This window comes from Dipodomys merriami, unplaced genomic scaffold, assembly GCF_024711535.1.
Source record: "Dipodomys merriami isolate MVZ:Mamm:240054 unplaced genomic scaffold, mDipMer1.0.p SCAF_24, whole genome shotgun sequence".
Lineage (NCBI taxonomy): Eukaryota > Metazoa > Chordata > Mammalia > Rodentia > Heteromyidae > Dipodomys > Dipodomys merriami.
The window spans coordinates 20,757,540-20,777,955 of record NW_027203826.1 but is presented as its reverse complement, the minus strand read 5'-3'; the positions used below and the strand labels follow the sequence as shown (position 1 = coordinate 20,777,955).

General features: G+C 36.5%; 1 protein-coding gene across 7 annotated transcripts in view; it reads left to right on the top strand.

The window, feature by feature from the left end:
- Positions 1 to 20,416, top strand: part of Ralgps2 (Ral GEF with PH domain and SH3 binding motif 2) — a 139,190-nt gene that overhangs the window by 58,309 nt on the left and 60,465 nt on the right. For all 7 annotated transcript variants that reach the window (XM_070034385.1, XM_070034380.1, XM_070034381.1 and 4 more), the window contains 3 exons: positions 1,921 to 2,010; positions 4,380 to 4,472; positions 8,896 to 9,022. In XM_070034385.1, coding sequence (XP_069890486.1) covers positions 1,921 to 2,010; positions 4,380 to 4,472; positions 8,896 to 9,022 — 310 coding nt within the window. The remainder of the gene's footprint in view (positions 1 to 1,920; positions 2,011 to 4,379; positions 4,473 to 8,895; positions 9,023 to 20,416) is intronic.

Sequence of the window (20,416 nt, the reverse complement as noted above, 5' to 3'; positions counted from 1 at the left end):
TTTCTTTCTTCCTTTCTTTCTTCCTTTCTTCCTTTCTTCTTCTTTCTTTCTTCCTTTCTTTCTTTCTTCCTTTCTTTCTTTCTTCCTTTCTTCCTTCCTTTCTTCCTTCCTTTCTTCCTTCCTTTCTTCCTTCCTTTCTTCCTTCCTTTCTTCCTTCCTTTCTTCCTTCCTTTCTTCCTTCCTTCCTTTCTTCCTTCCTTTCTTCCTTTCTTTCTTCCTTTCTTTCTTCCTTCCTTTCTTCCTTTCTTTCTTCCTTCCTTCCTTTCTTTCTTTCTTTCTTCCTTCCTTCCTTCCTTCCTTCCTTCCTTCCTTTCTTTCTTTCTTTCTTTCTTTCTTTCTTTCTTTCTTTCTTTCTTTCTTTCTTTCTTTCTTTCTTTCTTTCTTTCTTTCTTTCTTTCTTCTTTCTTTCTTTTGTCCGGCTTAAACTCTGAGCCTGGGTCCTGTCCCTCAGCTCTTCAGCTCAAGGCTAGTGCTCTACTACTAGAGCCATGATGCCACTTTCGGCTTTTTCTGCTTATGTGGTGCTGAGGAAACGAATCCAGGGCCTCATGCATGCAAGGCAAGCACTTTACCACTGAGCCACCTTCCCAGCCCTGTTTATGTGGTTTATATCCTAAGTTTGAGTTAGCCTTCCCCTCCCCCCAAAGGACTTGAGAGGCGCATCATAGGTGATTTTTAAATTTTTCTTCTAATTTTGGTTGGATGTCTGTATTGATGATAGGGGTATACCTGCTGTTGCTTTCTTTCTATTTCAATTTGCTTGGAAAACCTTTTTCCAGATAATGATTGATTTTTCTGTTTTTGAAGGAAATAAAGGAGTTGGTTTTATTTCTAATTGACTGAACCTAAATGTACTAGAAAAATTTTGAAATGTAGGATTAATTTGAGAAATGTAGGATTAATGTATGACATGAATATATACTTTTAGTTATACCTTACAGCCACAGAAAACTACTGGTATCGTGAACAACATCTGAATATAGATCTTATTACCTAATTGTGTCCATTACCTAATTGTGTCCATTTAAAAGAAAAATGGTTAATCCACTGGGTTTTTTTTTCTTTCTTCTTTCTTTTTTTTTTAGATCTGAGACTGGGACATGAACTCAGTATCTGCTACTTTTCTCATTGGCTAGAGCTCTACCAACTGAGTCATGCCTCCAATCCCTCCCTTGTTTGTTTTTTTATTGTGCTCATTTTTTTCCTTTACAAAGCTCTTTTTCTGAAAATTTTCTGTTAACTTTTGCATATTAGTGAAGTTGTATCTAAAGAATATTTTTCTGAGCCAGGTGCCAGTGACTGTAATCCTTAGCTACTCAGGAGGCTGTGATCTGAGGACTGCTATTCGAAGCCAGCTCAAATGAGACTCTTATGATAAGTTAACTACCAAAAAAGCCAGAGGGAGCTGTGACTCAAATGGTAGAGCACTAGCCTTGAGCAAAAAAGTTTAGAGATGGGCTAGGGAATGTGGCTTCGTGGTAGATTGCTTGCCTAGCAAGCATGAAGCACTAATTTTTTATTCCTTCCAAATAAATAGGAAGAGCCAGAAGTGGCACTGTGACTCATGTGGTAGAACACTAGCCTTGAGCAAAAAGAAGCTCAGGCTTCTTCTGCCCAAGTTCTGAATTCAAGCCCCAGGACTGACTAAAAAGAAGTTCAAGGACAGCACCTAGGCCCTGAATTGAAGCCCTAGGAAAGATACCAAAAAAGGAGAGGGGGAGAGGATTTTTCTTTTCTTTTTTTTTCCCTTCATTTTTCTTGTGTGTACAGAGAATACAGTATTTGAAGATTGGTGATGTCTTGGTGATAAGGTAACATGAAAACTTTTTAACAATATGGGAAGTTCATCAAATATTTTTATTAGTTTGATACTACTAAGTACATAAGCTTGTCCTTCAACTATTTTAATTTTTTTTTCAGGTAAGCTTTTGGGTTGTGAGAGAGATTCTTCATGCTCAAACATTAAAAATTAGAGCAGAAGTTTTGAGCCATTATATTAAAACTGCTAAGGTAAGTAAAACACTTTATAGTTCAACTCAAAGTATTTTCAGTGACTATTTGCTTGTGATATTTTATTACTCCTAATTTTGATACTGGAAAATAAGGCTTATTTACTGAGTAAGCCTCAAACTTTCTATCTCCTTGTTTAAGCCTCTTGAATGCTAGGGTTAAAGACATGTGCCACCATAAGCAGCTTCAGTTTTTGTTTTCTTTTTAATTGAAAGCCTATTTTCTCTTCCTTTTCCTGTATTTCTCTTAATTTCCTCTTTTATCTCCTTCCTCCTCCTTTCTGAGTCACTAAATTATAGTATATGACACTTCTAGATAATAGACTATTCTGAAAACCATATATAGGATTAAGTAATAAAATATACAGCAGGTCTTTGTTTGCTTGCTTCTTAAATAGATCACCCCATATACTGAAAAATATACTCAATATTTCTAAAAGAATTGTATATGTGATGTTTACAACTATGTAAATAGAGAAGTTACTGTGTGACCTAGATAAAAGTATAGAAAAAAAACAGAGTTTGAATTTCAAGGATAATCAGCATTTAGAGAAAATTGTGAAATAGTACAGTCTACAAAAAGACAACTAAGATAAATCTGTAACAACTCCAGATTCGTAAGTTCACTAAAAAGTATTGTAATCATAGCCACATTCATCTGTTAGGATTCTTGTAACATATAACTTCACTTGTGAATGAAAAATAGTAAAGTGAACATACCAGGCTTACAATAGTTTTATGTTGCATTTTCTTTCATCATATAAAACCAGGTATATTCTAACATTTTGTAGCACTAGATGGCAGAATTAGCTTATACAAATAGATACTTTGCAGAAGTATCATAAAGTGTTTTTTTATTGTGAAAATACTGTATAGAGGGGTTACAATTACATGGGCAAGATAATGAGTACATTTCTTACCAAGCATTATAGCCTCCTCCTTTGTTTCCCCTTCCCATCCCTTCCCATCCCCCCCCCCGCCCCACCACCCAGTCCTCCCCGCTACTCCTCAACCCTCCCCCCCCCCCCCCCCCCCCGCACCAAAGTTGTCATAAAAAGCTTTGAAACATTCTCTGTGACACTTTAGATACTGGGTTTTTAGCTAATTGAAATCAATTACATTTCTCATCAACTCTGAATTTCTATTACTGTTTTCTAATATTTTTGGTAGTTAAAAAATACTTCTGAGTTTTAGCCCTATCTTTCTCATCATATCACTTCATTCCTATTCAGACTTCTAGTATATAATGGCAACTTTCAAAATTATTTTTTCCTGCCTGTTAATTATCTCTATTCTGTATTTGCTTTGTTATAAAGCTAGCTATTATATTCCTTCTTTTAAAAGATTATTCCACAGACAGAATCAGTAGCATTGTGTATCAACACCTGTAAAGAGATAAGAGCAATAGGACCAAATTATCATTGGTGATAGTTGCTGAAAATGAAAACTCTTGGAGGAGTTGAGGCAGTAGTATCAAAGCAGAATTTTTTTTTCTTTATAGTTCTTTTCATTTTTGGCATATATAGAGTATAAAATGTATTTAGTCCATTATAAATGTTTAACATTTATTTGTTGAGTGAATTTTCCCAACTAGACTATATAACTTTCCTATGTAAAGATTTATATACTGTTTTATACTTATTATTGTGTGTTTATTTGCTTTCTTTGGGTTTTCAATTAAGTGTGCCACTCTTAGCATTTTTTTTTGCCTCAAGCTTTTCTAGTAACATAGTTGGAATATTTATAAAATAACTGATTTTTTTAGGACAGTACCTTTGTGATATAAATATCATTTAGTATGACAAATCTAGAAATTAGCAATAATAAATGTTGAGTGTATTTCTTGGAAAACTAATGGAGTATAGTCTTAGATAAGTGTTTCCTGGATCAGAGTATAAAAATAATATCTCAGAATGAATGAGAAACATTCAGTCAGGAAGAAGCATGAGTTCTGTGAAGAGGTTTTTGAACTCCATACTTAGAAAGATAGGAGTTTTAGGCAGAAGACCAGATGAGTATTCTAAAGAAACCCTTTCTTTAAACTGTAACATAAGCTTAGAAATATGACAGTATAAAAAAAGTTTGGTTAGAGGTAAATGAGAGCATACTTAAAAAAAAGAACAACAACAAAAATTCCAGTTAGAGATAAATTTATTTCCCTGAGCTGGGGAACATCAAAGTAGATATGGAAGTTTTATTGGGGGAGCCCACTTTACTTTAAACATAGTAGGTACTCTAAATGACAGATCTGAACAATGAAGGTAATAAATATATATGGAATATTACCAATTTCCTAAATTGCATGTTATCTATATTTTTCTTATACCCATTAAAATTTTTTTTCCTTCTCCCCTTTTCTTAAATCTTTAGAAGTTGTATGAGCTTAATAACCTTCACGCACTCATGGCAGTGGTTTCTGGCTTACAGAGTGCCCCGATTTTCAGGTTGACTAAAACATGGGCGGTGAGTAATCTTCCTTAGTTAATCAAAGTTAGGCTTCTGGTAAGAAGTAAAGCAATATTAGTTCTTTTGTACTTACTAAGACTAATGTTATTACAATAGATGAGAATTTAAAAATTATTTTGTACTTAGTTCTCTCCTTAAACATTCTATCCGCTTTGCCATGTAACTTATGAGTAGAATCGTTTATTGCTTGTTTAGTTTTGGGATTTTTTTTTGTAACCTCTAAGCATTTTTTACAATCAGTTTTCATGTCATAGGGAAGTATGAATGTTAAAAAGTTACATTTAATCAAGATTGTGCATTTAGTAAGATTGCATATCTAAACTGGGCTTTCAGAAATTTTCCTGATGTCATTACCTTTTTTTTTTTTTTGGGTCCGGTTGTGGGGCCTGAACTCTGGGCCTGGGCGCTGTCCCTCAGCTCTTCAGCTCAAGGCTAGCGCTCTACCACTTGAGCCAGAGCACCACTTCCGGCTTTTTTCTTTTTTTGCTTATGTGGTGCTGAGGAATCGAACCCAGGGCCTCGAGCATGCAAGGCAAGCGCTCTACCACTGAGCCACCTTCCCAGCCCTCATTACTTTTAAAAATAATGGAAGAGGGACTGGGAAGGTAGCTGAGTGGTAGAGCGCTTACCTTGCATGCATGAGGCCCTGGGTTCGATTCCTCAGCACCACATAAGCAAAAAAAAAAAACAAAAACCTGAAGTGGCACTGTGGCTCAAGTGGTAGAGTGCTAGCTTGAGCTGAATTGCTGAGGGACAGCACCCAGGCCAAGTTCAGGCCCCACGACCGACGGAAAAAAAAAAAGAAAGAGGAAGATCTGTAGTAAATAAGGAATTATGTGATGTTGCTGTATATTCTGATATTAACATATTTCAGTGTATTACTTTGACAAGAAAGATAAAAATTTTGACACATACAAATGTTTAAATATTTAATGAACATTTTGACACTCATGTTTGAGTGACATGATACTGTACACAGTCTTTCAGGTATTTTTAAATTTAGATTACACAGGTAAAACTTTATAGACTCAGCTAAATTTGTTTGTATTTAATACTTTAAAGCTGGGTACCAGTGGCTCACGCCTGTAATCCTAGCTACTGAGGAGGCTGAGATCTGAGGATTGTGGTTCAAAGCCAGCCCAGGCAGGAAAGTCCATGAGACTTTCCAGTTAATCATAAGAAAACCGGAAGTGGCGCTGTGGCTTAAGTGGTAGAGCTCTTGCCTTGAGCTGATAGAGCTGAGGGACAGCATCCAGGCCCAGAGTTCAAGCTTACAAATGACTGAAAAAAAAAAAAAAGGAAATTATAAATGTAAAGTTGTTCTCAGTAGAAACAGAGTAAAAGGGTAGATTGTAGGGGTTTGGAGAAGCTGGGAGGTGTACAGTAGGCACAAAATTTCATTATGTGGAACGGATGTTACTGAAATTTAATATATAACATGATTATAGTTAATAATTTTATATTTATACATAAAATTTGCTGAAAGAATATATCTGAAATGTTCCTACTGATCCATACACACAAATTGTAATTGTGAAATGATGGCATTATTAATTATATGTATATATCACAACCCATTGTGTGCCTTAAATATATGCAATTTTAACTTCTCATTTATGTCCTAGTAATGCTTGGAGGAAAGATCAATTATAAAATTTATATTGAAATGTACAGGTTTAAGAATAGCCAAGACATCCTGAAGAAGAAAACAGGAATGAGGACATGAGTACTTGCCTGTACAGATATTAAAACTATTGTATACCTTGAACAGATTTAGCTATATCTATCAACAAAACCAAATATACTCATCAACAAGAAATGTACTCATTATCTTAATCTATATAACTATAATCCCTCTGTACATGACCTTGACAATAACATTAAATTTAAAAAATCAAATATAGACCTAGAAGTAGAAAATTTTTTCTTTAGAACTCTGAAATATGACAATGGAACTAGTATAAACTGGTGAAGAAATGAGTGGCCATTTATTTATTGGAGCTTCAAAATAGGTTATTAGTTTGGAGAAAAGTAAATTGAGCCCATATGCCATTTACAGAAATGACTGTCAGATTAATTCAAGACTTAAATGCAAAATGCAAAATCAGAGTTGTTAGAAGGAAAAATAAGAATGACTATTTGGTATGGCACAAATGGATCTCTTGCTTGGTATATGTAAGGATTTTTTCAGATAAGATGCTAAAAGTTTAGATAAGATGCTAAAATGAGAGTAAAGATGATGTGTTGGTATATGTCAAACTATATCAAACCAGTTTTGCAATATTAAAGACTTTCTATCAAAAGATACTTGAAAACCAGGTGTTGGTGGTTCACACCTGTAATCTTAAATATTCAGGAGGCTGAAATCTAAGGATCGTTGTTGGAAGCTAGCCCTGGCAGAAAACTTCTGTGAGACTCTAACACAGGAGGTATAACTCAACTGGTAGATCATTAGCTTTGAGTGAAAATGCCAAGAGAACTTGAGGCCCAGAAAATTAAAAAAGAAAAACAATTGAAAAAACAAAGCAAAAGAAATCAGAAGTGGCACTGTGGCTCAAGTGGTAGAGCACTAGCCTTGAATACAGAGAGGCTCAAGGACAATGTACAGCCCTGAGTTAAAGCTCCAGGACTGGCCAAAAAAAAAAAAAAAAAAAAAAAATCAGAAAAAATTTTAGATAATCGCAGTAAAGATGTTTTACAGGTGAAATAATGTGTAAGCAATGGAAATGAGTGAACTATAGCTATTTAGAACTTCATGAGTAAAACTTTAGAATATCAAATGTTAAGTAAACAAAACAGTTATCAGGCTAAGGCTATAACTCAATGCTAGAATGTGCACTTACCATGCTTCAGCCTGTGGATTCCCAACACTACCAAAATGAAAAAACAAAAACAAAAAACCAAAATGAAAAAAAAAACAGCAAACATTTGTCAGGATTGGAGACATGGCTCAGTAGAGTGATAGCCATAGAGCAAAAGTATGAGAAGAAGCTGGGTGCTGGTGGCTCACGCCTGTAATCCTAGCTACTCAGGAGGCTGAGATCTGAGGATCATGGTCCAAAGCCAGCCTGGGCAGGAAAGTCCATGAGACTATCTCCAATAAACCACCAGAAAACCAGAAGTGGCTCAGTGGCTCAAGTGGTAGAGCGCTGGCCTTGAGCTACAGAACTGAGAGACAGCACCCAGGCCCAGAGTTCAAGCCCCATGACCCCCCCCCAAATCAGAAGACTATAAATAATACTCTTCAGATAAATAAAACCCAAAGAAATGACAAACCCCAAATTTAGGATAGTGGTTACTGCTTATTTCTTAAAGACAGAAAGGGAATTAGGTATGGAAGGATAAAAGGTTTGTTATTGATATGAAGTTCTTAGATTAGGAGGTAATTCATTTATATTAGTTACAAAGTTGAAAATTAACCAATTTAATATAGTCATAGCAGGGACAGATAATTGTCATGATGTAAAGAATCACCAGTCTGTACCTTAGGTATATAATAAGTAAATGTTTGCTTAGGCAAATGAATGCATTTGCATATACCATTGGAAATGCATATCAAAAATGAGTAGTCTGAGAATTTTGCATTTTCAGTGGTGACTTTCAAGTTCGTGAAGCAGTGTAGAACTAGCCAGGAACATGTGGAAATCTGTCGGGGAGTCTTCCTTCATTAATACCAATAAAGCATTTTGAGCTTTGCCAAAAGTTTTATACTCTGAGCTACAAGACTTTTGGGACTCTGGTCCTAAAATTGTGGCGTTAGAACATTATGAAGCACATATTCTTTCTTTTTTTAAAATGTAGAATATAATAAAATGACCTGTAAAGATAATACTAATAGTAGAAAAAGATTTGAGAAAAAAACAAGAATCCTCAACTTTCTGCTGTCACTAAGGAAAATAACCTATAATGGACAGCTAATTAGTTCTTTATATCTGTGTACTTATTATAAATAATCCTCCCACATCTCAAAATGGATTTTACTAATCTAGTTGTTCTTTATGGAAATTATAAAATATAAATTGCATATATATTAGACCATGTAGTTCTTTACATGCCAGGAAAAGTTAAGAGGGCCAAGAAATTAGTTTCTCTCTCTCTTTCTTTCTTTATTTTTTTGGTGGTCATGGGGCCTGAACTCTGGACCCTGGGCACTGTCCCTCAGCTCTTCAGCTCAAGGTTACTGCTCTACCACTTGAACCACAGAGCTACTTCGGTTTGTTTTGGCTTATGTGGTGCTGAGGAATGGAACCCAGGGCCTCATGCATGCAAGGCAAGCACTCTATCACTGAGCCACCTGCCCAGCCACTAAATTTTTTTTATTGTTATTATAAAGGTGATATACAGATGGGTCACAGTTCCGTAAGTTAGGTAATGAGTGTAGTTTCTCTTTTAACAGCAGGTTTTTCTGTTTGTGTTTTAGCTCTTAAGTCGAAAAGACAAAGCTACCTTTGAAAAATTAGAATATGTAATGAGTAAAGAAGATAACTACAAAAGACTCAGAGACTATATAAGTAGCTTAAAGATGACACCTTGCATTCCCTATTTAGGTGAGTTAATGTCACTGTGTGTTTTTTATATCACTGTGTGTTGCTCTTTATTAATCAGTAATTTGTATGAAACTCAGTTATAAATATATGTATTCTTTTTTAAAATTTTTTAAATTTTTATTTTTTGTCAGTTGTGGGGTTTGAACTCTGGGCTTGGGCACTGTCCATGCACTCTTCAACTCAAGGCGAGCACTCTACCACTTGAGCCACAGTGCCACTTCCGGTTTTCTAGTGGTTTATTGGAGATAAGAGTCTCACGGACTTTCCTGCCGGGGCTGGCTTTGAACCTCAATCCTTGGATCTCAGCCTCCTGAGTAGCTAGGATTACAAGCGTGAGCCACTAGCACCTGGCTTAAATATATGTATTCTTAAATCACTGCAAGGTTTCTAAGCTGAAAAATTAGTGGTTTTTACCTTAATATTTGAGATGTACTTTAATATGAATTAGCCTTTTGCCATTCAGGTTTTTCTTAAACTTAGGTTTACTTAGCAGTGGGCCATCTTTTAAAATGACAGTGTTTCAGCCATTTTGGTAATGCTTTTAAGGAATGGAAGAGTAGGTTGCAATGAAGTTTAATACATTAGCTGAAGACATTGATCAAAGTTCTTTTGTAGTTGGCAGATGTTTTAATATGAATTTTGAAGAGTAGTTCAAATGGATGTTGATGGAATTGTTTGCCTGGTTGACATTATTTAACTGGAGATTGTTTAGTACTAAGACAGTTCTATATTTTATATATAATTTGGCTAAGGATTTATCACCTTATTCTATACTTTACAGCATTTATAAATGTCAAGAATGATTTAACCAATAATGTATTATTATTTTCAGCAAAATATGAATAATTTTTAGGTATTTAAATGAAAAGAAACCCCAAATGAACTGTTCATTATATTTAATAATTTGTATCTTATAGAAAAACAAGAATTTTTTTAATTAGCTGAGAAAATGACAAATCCTAATGCTATGATATCTAACTCGGAGATCTTTTCTTTTCTTTTCTTTCCTTTTTTTTTAATTTAATTTTATTTTATTTGAGAACATACTGTACAGAGGGGCTACAATTACATGGGCAGGATAATGCATACATTTCTTACCAAGCATTGCAGCCTCCTCCTTTGTTTACCCTTCACCTCCCTTCCCAGCCTCCCCCCTCCCCCCACCCAATTATATCCCCCCCCCACACACACACACCGACATTGTAAAGCTGGTTTTGACATGACATTTTGTACTTCTCATTGTTGGAACAGGTCCACCTGAATCCTTAAACGACTTGTTTGTCCCCATCTCCTCCACATGTTATACTGACATCAAATATAGTGAAAGCGGGGGTTACACTGTGGGGGAGGGACATACAAAGCAACAAAGAAATAATCTTATAAATGCGTTAGAAACACATGCATGAAAGAAACAAAAACATTAAAATACATATTTAGGGGTTCATTTTCCTAACATCACATTATCTGACCTTTTCCGCTTGACTCATACCTATACTAGATATTGCAAATAAGGGAAACCATGGGACCTATGCTTCTTTGGGCCTGGCTTACTTCACTTAATATAATTTTTTCCAAACCTTTCCATTTCCTAACAAATGGGGAAATGTCATTCTTTCTGATGGAGGCATAGAATTCCATTGTGTATATATACCACATTTTCTTGATCCATTCATCTACTGAGGGGCATCTGGGTTGGTTCCATATCTTAGCTATGGTAAATAATGCTGCAATAAACATAGTTGTGCTGGTAGCTTTAGTGTGGTCTTGTTTGTAAACATTTGGGTAAATGCCCAAAAGTGGGATTGCTGGATCATAGGGGAGATCTATGTGAAGTCTTTTGAGGAACCTCCATACTGCTTTCCAAAGTGGTTGAACAAGTTTACATTCCCACCAACAATGAAGTAAGGTTCCTTTCTGTCCACATCCCCTCCAGCATCTGTTGTTGTTAGAGTTCTTGATTTTTGCTGTTCTAACTGGAGTGAGGTGATATCTCAATGTTGTTTTGATTTGCATTTCTTTTATGGCTAGGGATGTTGAACATTTCTTCATGTGTCTATTGGCCATCCTTCTTTCTTCTTCAGAGAAGCTTCTCTTTAAGTCTTTCACCCACTTATTTATTGGGCAGTTGTTTCTTTGAGGATTTGTTGTTGGGTGGTTTAATTTTTTGAGTTCCAAGTATATTTTAGATATGAGACCCTTGTCCGTTGTATGACTAGTAAAGATCTTCTCCCAATCGGTGGGCTTTCTATTGATCTTGCTAGCTATGTCATTTGCCCTGCAGAAGCTCTGCAATCTTATGCAATCCCATTTGTCCAACCTTTCTTTGATTTGTTGTGCTTCCGGGTCTCTATTCAGAAAATTTCGGCCTGAGCCAAGGAGACCTAGGGTTTTTCCTATTCCATCCTGTAATGTTTTCAGAGTGTCTGCTTTGAGTTCAAGGTCTTTGATCCATTTGGAGTTGAGATCTTTTCTTTTTATTGTTCAGCTTGGTATAGATCTAGTTCTCTGTATGTGTTTGTGTAGATAGAGAGAAAGAATGGGAGGGAACCACTAGCAAAGTTGTTTAGTGGAATCTGGAAAGGTTTTCTGTGAATGTCTATATTTTCTCTTTGGCAGTTGTGGAAGAAACATGGTTCCTCTTTTGAGTTAAAGTAGATGAGGCAAACATTGAGAGGTAGCTGTTAATTTGGAGAAAGTATTAGATCTTCATTTTGATTTCTAATGACTTTATTTCAGTTCTCTTTGTCCTCATGACTTAGAATCTTATTCTTCACTGTCTTCACATATTTTACTTGGTACCCTGTTCTCTCTTTTTTGCTCAGCATGCTATTACCTCATTCTCTGCTCAAAAGAAATTTGGTCCTCACTGACCTCATAGCTCTCAATTTGGTGATTAAGGTGTTAGTACCAGTACCAGTATCTCTTGGGCATATCGTCTGCACTGGCTTTTGTTTTATTGGTCCTCTATCTCTGCCTTTCTCTTAAATGTATTCTTTTTTTTTTTTGGGTCCGGTCGTGGGGCCTGAACTCTGGGCCTGGGCGCTGTCCCTCAGCTCTTCAGCTCAAGGCTAGCGTTCTACCACTTGAGCCATAGCGCCACTTCCGGCTTTTTTCATTTTGCTTATGTGGTGCTGAGGAATCGAACCCAGGGCCTCAGGCATGCAAGGCAAGCGCACTACCACTGAGCCACCTTCCCAGCCCTCTTTTTTTTTTTTTTTGTCGGTTGTGGGATCTGAACTCTGGGCTGGGTGCTGTCCCTCAGCTCTTCAGCTCAAGACAAGCACTATACCACTTGAGCCAATGCCACTTCCAGTTTTCTGGTGGTTTATTGGAGATAAGAGTTTCATAGACTTTCCTGCCTGGGGCTGGCTTTAAACCATGATCCTCAGATCTCAGCCTTCTGAGTAGCTAAGATTACAGGTGGGAGTCACTGATGCCCGGCCTCTTAAACGTATTCTTAAGAAGGCATTTGTCTACTTTAAAAAAAAATCTCAGTGGAGTAGTCTCTTTCAGGTTTTTCTAACCTGTTGCTTAATGACACACATCTAGCCTTATCTGTCTGTCTAGCTATTTACCGTATTCTTAGGGCATCATAACATTTTATATGCTAAACTATTGATTGAGACTAATCTATTGCTTGACTACAATAAAATGTGCAGAAATGAACTAATCTAATCTTTCCTTTTGTCCCAACTGGATCCTTATCTTACCATAGCTTAAGTGAGCAGCTTGTCAATAGAGCATGATAAGCTTATTTTTTATTATAGAAGAAAGCATTTAATATTTGTTGGTTAATCTAATTAAATGATCCCTTTTGGGCTTTCCTATTGCCATAGTAACTGTTTTAGTTTCTGTTTAAATACAGTCAGTGTATTTGGATGGCATATTTGCACAGGTCAACTCTTCATTGCTATCCCTAGTAACTCAGCTGGCACCATTATTTGCTTCATACTGTGCTTGGTGGTGGGGTGGTGGTGGTGGTGTGTGTGTGTGTGTGTGTGTGTGTGTGTGAGAGAGAGAGAGAGAGGGAGGGTGGGAGGGAGAGAAAGAAAAATGAATTTTGTCCAGGACTAACTGGAATTTAACAAAACTTAACCTGTGAACCTGGTGTTTTTTGTTGTTGTTGTTGTTGTTTTTACATTTTTCCTCCCCCTAATCTGCCTTTTGGGTTCTCTAGTAAAATGAGACACATATGTGTGAGGATTATCCAAGAATTAAAGACCAAAAGAGGGAAAATGGTAAAAACTTAATGAGATGAGAAAATGAGAAGCATATACTAAAAGCATCTACATAATTCTATATTTTGGTAATCTTCACATGTTTCATCTATGTACTATTTTGCAAAGAGTTTCTAGATTGTGAGATGATGGACCATTTGGCACAAACATGATAGACTTGAAAAAAATGGAATATTTGTTAGATAAGTAAAAAATCATCCTTTTGATGTAGTGACATTTGGTTTTGTAACAAACCCACCAAGTGAATTAAGTCTGTCGAGCCAGAATTGCTTTTCTTAAGAAAATACAAAACAAATTTCTTACACAATTTACTGACTGCTTGAGTTACATCATACGCAGATGTTCATTCTTTTCATTCTTCATTTTTATGCTGAAGTGTGTTGAAGAATTAAAGATATAATACCAATTTCCATCCTGTTAATTTGACTTTTTCATTTCCCATTCATATGAAAATAGGCCAAGTGTAGTTGCCAAAAAAACTGAACATTTTTATGATGCTATACATGTCAAGGGACAGAACTTGGCTTGAAGACATTTGAAAAATAATCCTATGAAAATCGATAGTTTCATTTAACTTTTTCATCATGAATACAGAATTTACACAGTGCTATCCTTTATCCATTTTGTCTGTAGAGATTCTTAGAAAAAAGAATGTATCAGTTGAAAACATGTATATATAGTACATAGGAAAAGGTCAACCATTTGTTTCTTAACGTGAGAGAAGTGGTCCAAACTGTTTCCTCTGCTAAAATATTAATCGAAACTACCCATTCTTTGTGAAGTTTTAGACAGGTGGGATAGTTGTTTATGTAATAATAAAACTCATTTCTACACTGCTGATTTATTTATAATTCAATGTGGATTAAATTAGAAGTAGAAGAAATATTTTTTGGCTTTCCACTAGTCATCCTTTAAAAAAAATTGTATCTTCTCTTTTGGTTTGCATTCAAGGTAAAAATTAGTCAGCTTGGACAATATAGTGAAAAATTCTTAGAACAAGGATGAAGTTTGTCTAGAGAGGCATAGCTTTGGCAGATCTCAAGGAAAAATGTTTTATATGAGAAATCATTGCTTTAAATCTGAAAATCATTAACAGCAGTCATTTGTTCTTGTCATTGGAGAAAATTTAAGGGTTTGGTTTGAGAAGTTTTGCTTTGCTACAGAGAAAGCTAGAACAATACAAAAATAATTTATTTGTATAAAGTATGGTAAATACTCTTTATTTTCTAAACCTTATTTCTGTGTAATGGCTCAAGCAGATGAGAATGCTAACTGGGAAAAAGAACATAGCTTTTAAACTATGAAAAAATAAGCGGGGGGGGGGGGGAGGGAAGGGGGAGGAAGGAGAAGGATTGGGATTGGGGGGGAGGGGGGAGGCTGGGAAGGGATGTGAAGGGTAAACAAAGGAGGAGGCTGCAATGCTTGGTAAGAAATGTATGCATTATCCTGCCCATGTAATTGTAACCCCTCTGTACAGTATGTTCACAAATAAAATTAAATTAAATTAAAAAAAAAAGAAAAACAAGCAAATTGTTGCAGTATGATCTTACTTCCTATTAAGTAAAATAGGATGTTACGGTTAGTTTTTGTAAAATCCTCTAGTCATTCCATGGGATTTATAAAAACTTGCCCTTATAATACAACTTTCTCCTCTTTCTCTTTTAATTTTCAGTTTGAAATAATCAGAGAACTAGAGGTGTAGCTCAAGAAATAGAGCACCAGCCCTTAGCAAAAAAGCCATGCAAGGGCGAGGAAGGTGGCTCAGTGGTAGAGCGCTTGCCTGGCATGCATGAGGCCCTGGGTTCGATTCCTCAGCACCACATAAGCAAAAAAAAAAAACAAAAACCTGAAGTGGCACTGTGGCTCAAGTGGTAGAGTGCTAGCCTTGAGCTGAAGAGCTGAGGGACAGCGTCCAGGCCCAGAGTTCAGGCCCCATGACCAGACCAAAAAAAAAAAGCCAAACAAGACTGCAAAGCAATACTGGCACAAAAGTTAAATTGAAAAGTAGAGTAAAATATAAATTAAAATACAGTTAGGTTAAGACAAAGGGAATCTTTATAATCTGCAGTATTACCTTCTACCTCTCTGAAAAAATATATACTATCTTTTGCTTGTTTGTTTGTTTTCCCCCATTAGTGGGGCTTGAATTCAGGGCCTGAGCTTTTTCACTAAAGGCTAGTGCTCTACCACTTTGAACCACAGCACCACGTCTGGTTTTCTGGTAGTGAATTGGAGATAAGATTCTCATGGACTTTTCCTGCCCAGGCCGGCTTTGAACCTCAATCCCCAAATCTCACCCTCCTGAGTAGTTAAGATTACAGGCATGAGCCACTGGCACCCAGCTTTTTGTTTGTTTGCTTGTTTTTGCTTTTTGTTGGTCATTTGGCTTGAACTCTGGGCCTGGGTGCTGTCCCTCAGCTCTTCAGCTCAAGGCTAGCGCCTCTTGAGCTCTATAGTGCCACTTCCGATTTATTGGAGATAAGAGTCTCATGGACTGTCCTGCTTGGGCTGGCCTTGAACCTCGATCCTTAGATCTCAGCTGCCTGAGTAGCTAGGATTACAGGTGTGAGCCACTGGCATCTGGCTTTCCCAGCTTATACTATGTTTTATTTCTAAATTTTGCTTGATTTGTCTCACTGAAGAGTATAAGCCTTTATTTGCCTTCTTCAAGGCTTTATAGCATATAAAGTAAGCATTCAATAGTTATACCTAGTTAAATGATCTCTCTCTGGATTTTCTCATTATGCTGGAAACTTACTTTTTCTTCCTTTCTTATTTATTTGTGTTGGTACTGGGGCTTGAATTGAGGGCCAAGATGTTCTCCCTTAGCTTTTTCTTTACAAGGCTAGTGGTGTTCTACCACTTGAAGCATACCTCTACTTCTGGCTTTTTATGGTTAATTGGAGATAAGTCTCTCAGATTTGTCTACAAGCCCAGGCTGGTTTTGAATTTCATTCCTCAGATCTTAGCCTCTCAAGTAACTAAAATTATGGGCAGGAACCACCATTGCTTGGTATAACTTTTAATTTTCATTTGAATATAATGAATGGATTTGTATGGTTCAAGTTTTTAAATATCCTAGTCTATTTTTCGCACCTCAGCTGGCAAACCAGCATTTGCTCAGCACTGCTTGGTGCTCAGTTCCTAACCAGGAATTAAATGGACTGTTGCTGCCTCTATAAAACTTATTGGGGCTTTAATAAGAGAGGTAGAGGTTAGTATCTTTATCTCCTGAATGACTCATTGTCATTTATTGACATTGTCATCAGAAGCATGAATCTTTTTTTTTTTTTTTTTTTAATGTCAGTTGTGGGGCCTGGACTCTGGGCCTGCGTACTGTCCCTCAGCTCTTCAGCTCAAGTCTAGCACTCTACCACTTGAGCCACAGTACCACCTCTAGCTTTTTCTGCTTGTGTGGTTCTGAGGAATTGAACCCACGGCTTCATGCATGCACTGAGCTACCTTCCAAGCCCAGAAACATGAATCTTTGCATTACATTGTTAAATAGTTGGCACAGTTAATGAAGATTTCAAAACATATATAAATTTATAGTCTTTTTCAGACTATCTGAATTATTTTTATTTTTCTGTTGTTTTTACATACAAAAGACAGGGTGAATACTGATCTCAAAATAGATTTAAGTCATATTAGTTTTAGAAATTTCTACTCACTCATATACAATTATTACCCAAAATGATAATTCGGAGTAGTCACATTTCTATTTAGGTAATTTCAACGACATTCTAAGGCTTTCTTCAATTCTGTATGGACTAAAGGGACTTTTTCCTTTTCCTTCACTGGCATAAGTAAGAAAACACTGACAGTGATTTCAAAATACCTAATGGAAAAATCCCATTGGCTTTTAATATTTTCAAAGATTTCCATTTCTGTTTATTTAATTTGTTAGACAGTTTATATTACAGATTACCAGTTATTTTGATTATTTATTTGTTATGTGGTATATGCTCATACAGCAATGGAATGTGCTCAATTTCTTTTGGATCCTGAAAATGAGCTCTGATCAAATGGCAGCTAGCCCTAGCTTTTTCCTTAGCCAAAATAACATCCCTATTTTCCATTATATCACACTTCTGTCCTCTGTTTTTTTTTAACCTGACTTTTCTCTATTCTTAAAACTCCTCTAGTATCTTTTTGATATATTTTCTTTACTTTTGACTAAAGATATGCAATATGAGTAGAAGATGTTCATGCTGTTTTTTGTTTTTGTTTTTTGTTTTGTTGGTCATGGGGCCTCAACTTTGGGCCTAGGCACTGTCCTTGAGCTCTTCAGCTCAAGGCTAGCGCCCTACCATTTGAGCCATAGCACCACTTCCGGCTTTTTCTGCTTATGTGGTACTGAGGAATCAAACCCAGGGCCTCATGCATGCAAGGCAAGCACTCTACCACTGAGCCACCTTCCCAGCCCCTGTTCATGGTGTTTTAAAGAACTTACATTTCAATAAAATAGAAAGCAGCAGGCTGGGATGTAGGTTAGTGGCAAAGCACTTGCTTAGCAAGTATAACATCCTGGGTTCAGTCCTCTGTTTAACCCCCCCCCCCCCCCCCAAATAAAAGAGAAAGCAGCTTTACATGCCTACATGCTAATCAAAAGCTGCATCAGATTCACCAAATTTAACAGCTTTGGTGGTGGTGCTGCCAATTACCAATATTAATAAAATATGCAAGATTATTTTATAATCTTTTTGAGTATACACTACCAGAAAAATAATTTTAACTTAACATTAATTTAATCATGTTAGTAGCCAGGCACTCACTGGTGGCACGTGCCTATAATCGTAGTTACTCAGGAGGCTGAGGTCTGAAGATTGCTGTTCAAAGCCAGCCTAGACAGTCTGTGAGACTCTTATCACCAGTTAACCACTCAGAAAACCAGAAGTGGCACTGTGGCTCAAGTGGTAGCACGCTTGCCTTGAGCTGAAGAGCTGAGGGGCAGCACCCAGGCCCAGAGTTCAAGCCCCACAATTGACCAAAAAAAAAAAATGTTAGCAACACTCAGCATTTAACTAAATGTGCCTGATACATGGTACTTTACATATATTGAATACATAACAATATTATAAAATAGTTGACTAATTATGTTTTATACTCAAAGAAACTGATGTAAAACAGGTTAAGTTGACTTGCTGTACACATGTGTATAATGACTTTTATATGAAAATATTACATTAACATTGAAAATTTTTGGTTAGTTAACTTTGAGTTTATTCATCATTTCCTATCATTTTTTATAGAATTATAACTTAATAATAGTTAACGCTGATCAAATTGAAAAGTGAGATTATTCTTAGCTAACATTTTTTTAAAGAAATTATCATCTAAAAAAAATCTCAAAGTGGTGCCTAATTTGAACAATATCCAGAATAAGAATTTTTAAAAATCTACAGGCTTCATGCCTGTGATTGCAGCTACTCAGGAGGTTGAGATGTAGAGGATTACAATTTGAGGCTAGTCCTTCAAAAAGTTAGCAAGGCATTATATCACAAGTGAAGCAGATGCTGTGGATCACTCTGTAATGCCAGCTATGAAGTCTGGGACTGACCCAAGATAAAAACAAAACCAAAAAATACAAAAAGCAAACAAGTACTAGAGGTGGGCACAAGTAACAGAGTACCTAGGAAGCTCAAAGTCCTGAGTTAAACCACATGTACAAAATTAAAAATTAAAAAATCTGCTTTAGTTAGACAAGTTTGCTAGATGTTAATGCTCTTCTATTTTATACAGACCAAAATTTAAGTCTTTTGAAGGGTTGATAAATGAAAGTGTCTGATAAACTAACTTGAAGGTAAAGTTATAAGTTCATTCTTAACCACAACTAAGACAATTTCTTTCTTTTTCTTTTTTTTTGGGGGGGGGGGCTCTGGTCATGGGGCCTGAACTCTGGGCCTGGGTGCTGTCCCTCAGCTCTTCAGCTCAAGGCTAGCACTCTACCACTTGAGCCACAGCGCCACTTCTGGCTTTTTTCTTTTTGCTTATGTGGTGCTGAAGAATCAAACCCAGGGCCTCATGGATACAAGGCAAGTGCTCTACCACTGGGCCACCTTCCCAGCCCCAACTAAGACAATTTCTACAATTCTGTTCCTAGGTTACTTGCCAAGTTGGTAAGGCATTCCTTATATGCCATACAAGTGACCTAACCTATTATCTTCTAATACTTGATTTAAACTGAAACTCCTCTCACTATTCTTACTTACCTTCACTTCCATTTTTTAAAAATTACCTGCTGTAACAGCTACATTGCACTAAGATTTGCAGGTAAAGGTCATGGATCAATGTAAATTCAAACCTATAAATTAAGCAAAGTGTCATTGATTCAGAAGATGTTGCACTAAGCTTTCTGGGAAACATGCAGCAGAGCCATAGCAGTTCTATGTCGGAGAACAGAATGGGTCTGCTGGCTAAGGCAGTTAAGCATTCAGCCTGCTATTCTAATTTGTATGTGAAATGTTGTATTCTAAGCGAAATGCTTATGATGTCCTGTCCAGTAAATGGATACCTCTGTGAAGTTTTATTCAGCTAAGATTTAGAACTGTGTGATGCTTAATTCCCCAAAATTTGGTAGCAGAATTTTTCTCCCAATTCTGGGGATAGGGTGGAAAGAAGGATCTCAAAAGTAGTTTTAAGAAAACTAGAGCCATGTGCCCAGTGGCTCATGCCTATAATCCTAGCTACTCAGAACATAAGAAGTGGGCTGTGGCTCAAGTGGTAGAGCACTAGCCTTGAGCTGAAGAGCTCAGGGATAGCCCCCAGGCCGAGTTCAAGCCCCATGACTGACCAAAAAAAAAGAAGATGATAACTAGGTAAAGTGAAGAACAGTAATCTAATAATCAGGTTGCAACTTTTCACTTTTAAGATGTGATACCCGAAAAACTTGCCTTGATGATGAACTTGAATTGTTCAAATAGTTATCTTCCCATTATACCATTCTTGTCTCAGATTTCTTTTAAATTTTAACTTAACAGGTGAATTAAAGGAATGTCAGCTATAAGCAATGAATTTATTTCTGGGAGACAGGTGTGTTATAAGATCCCTAATAAAGATATGAGTTGCAAAGCATTAGGACCTATGTCCTTCTCTCTTCCCTCCTTCCTATCTTCCCTCCCTCGTCTCTCATTTTCTTGTATATATTCCTCTGTCC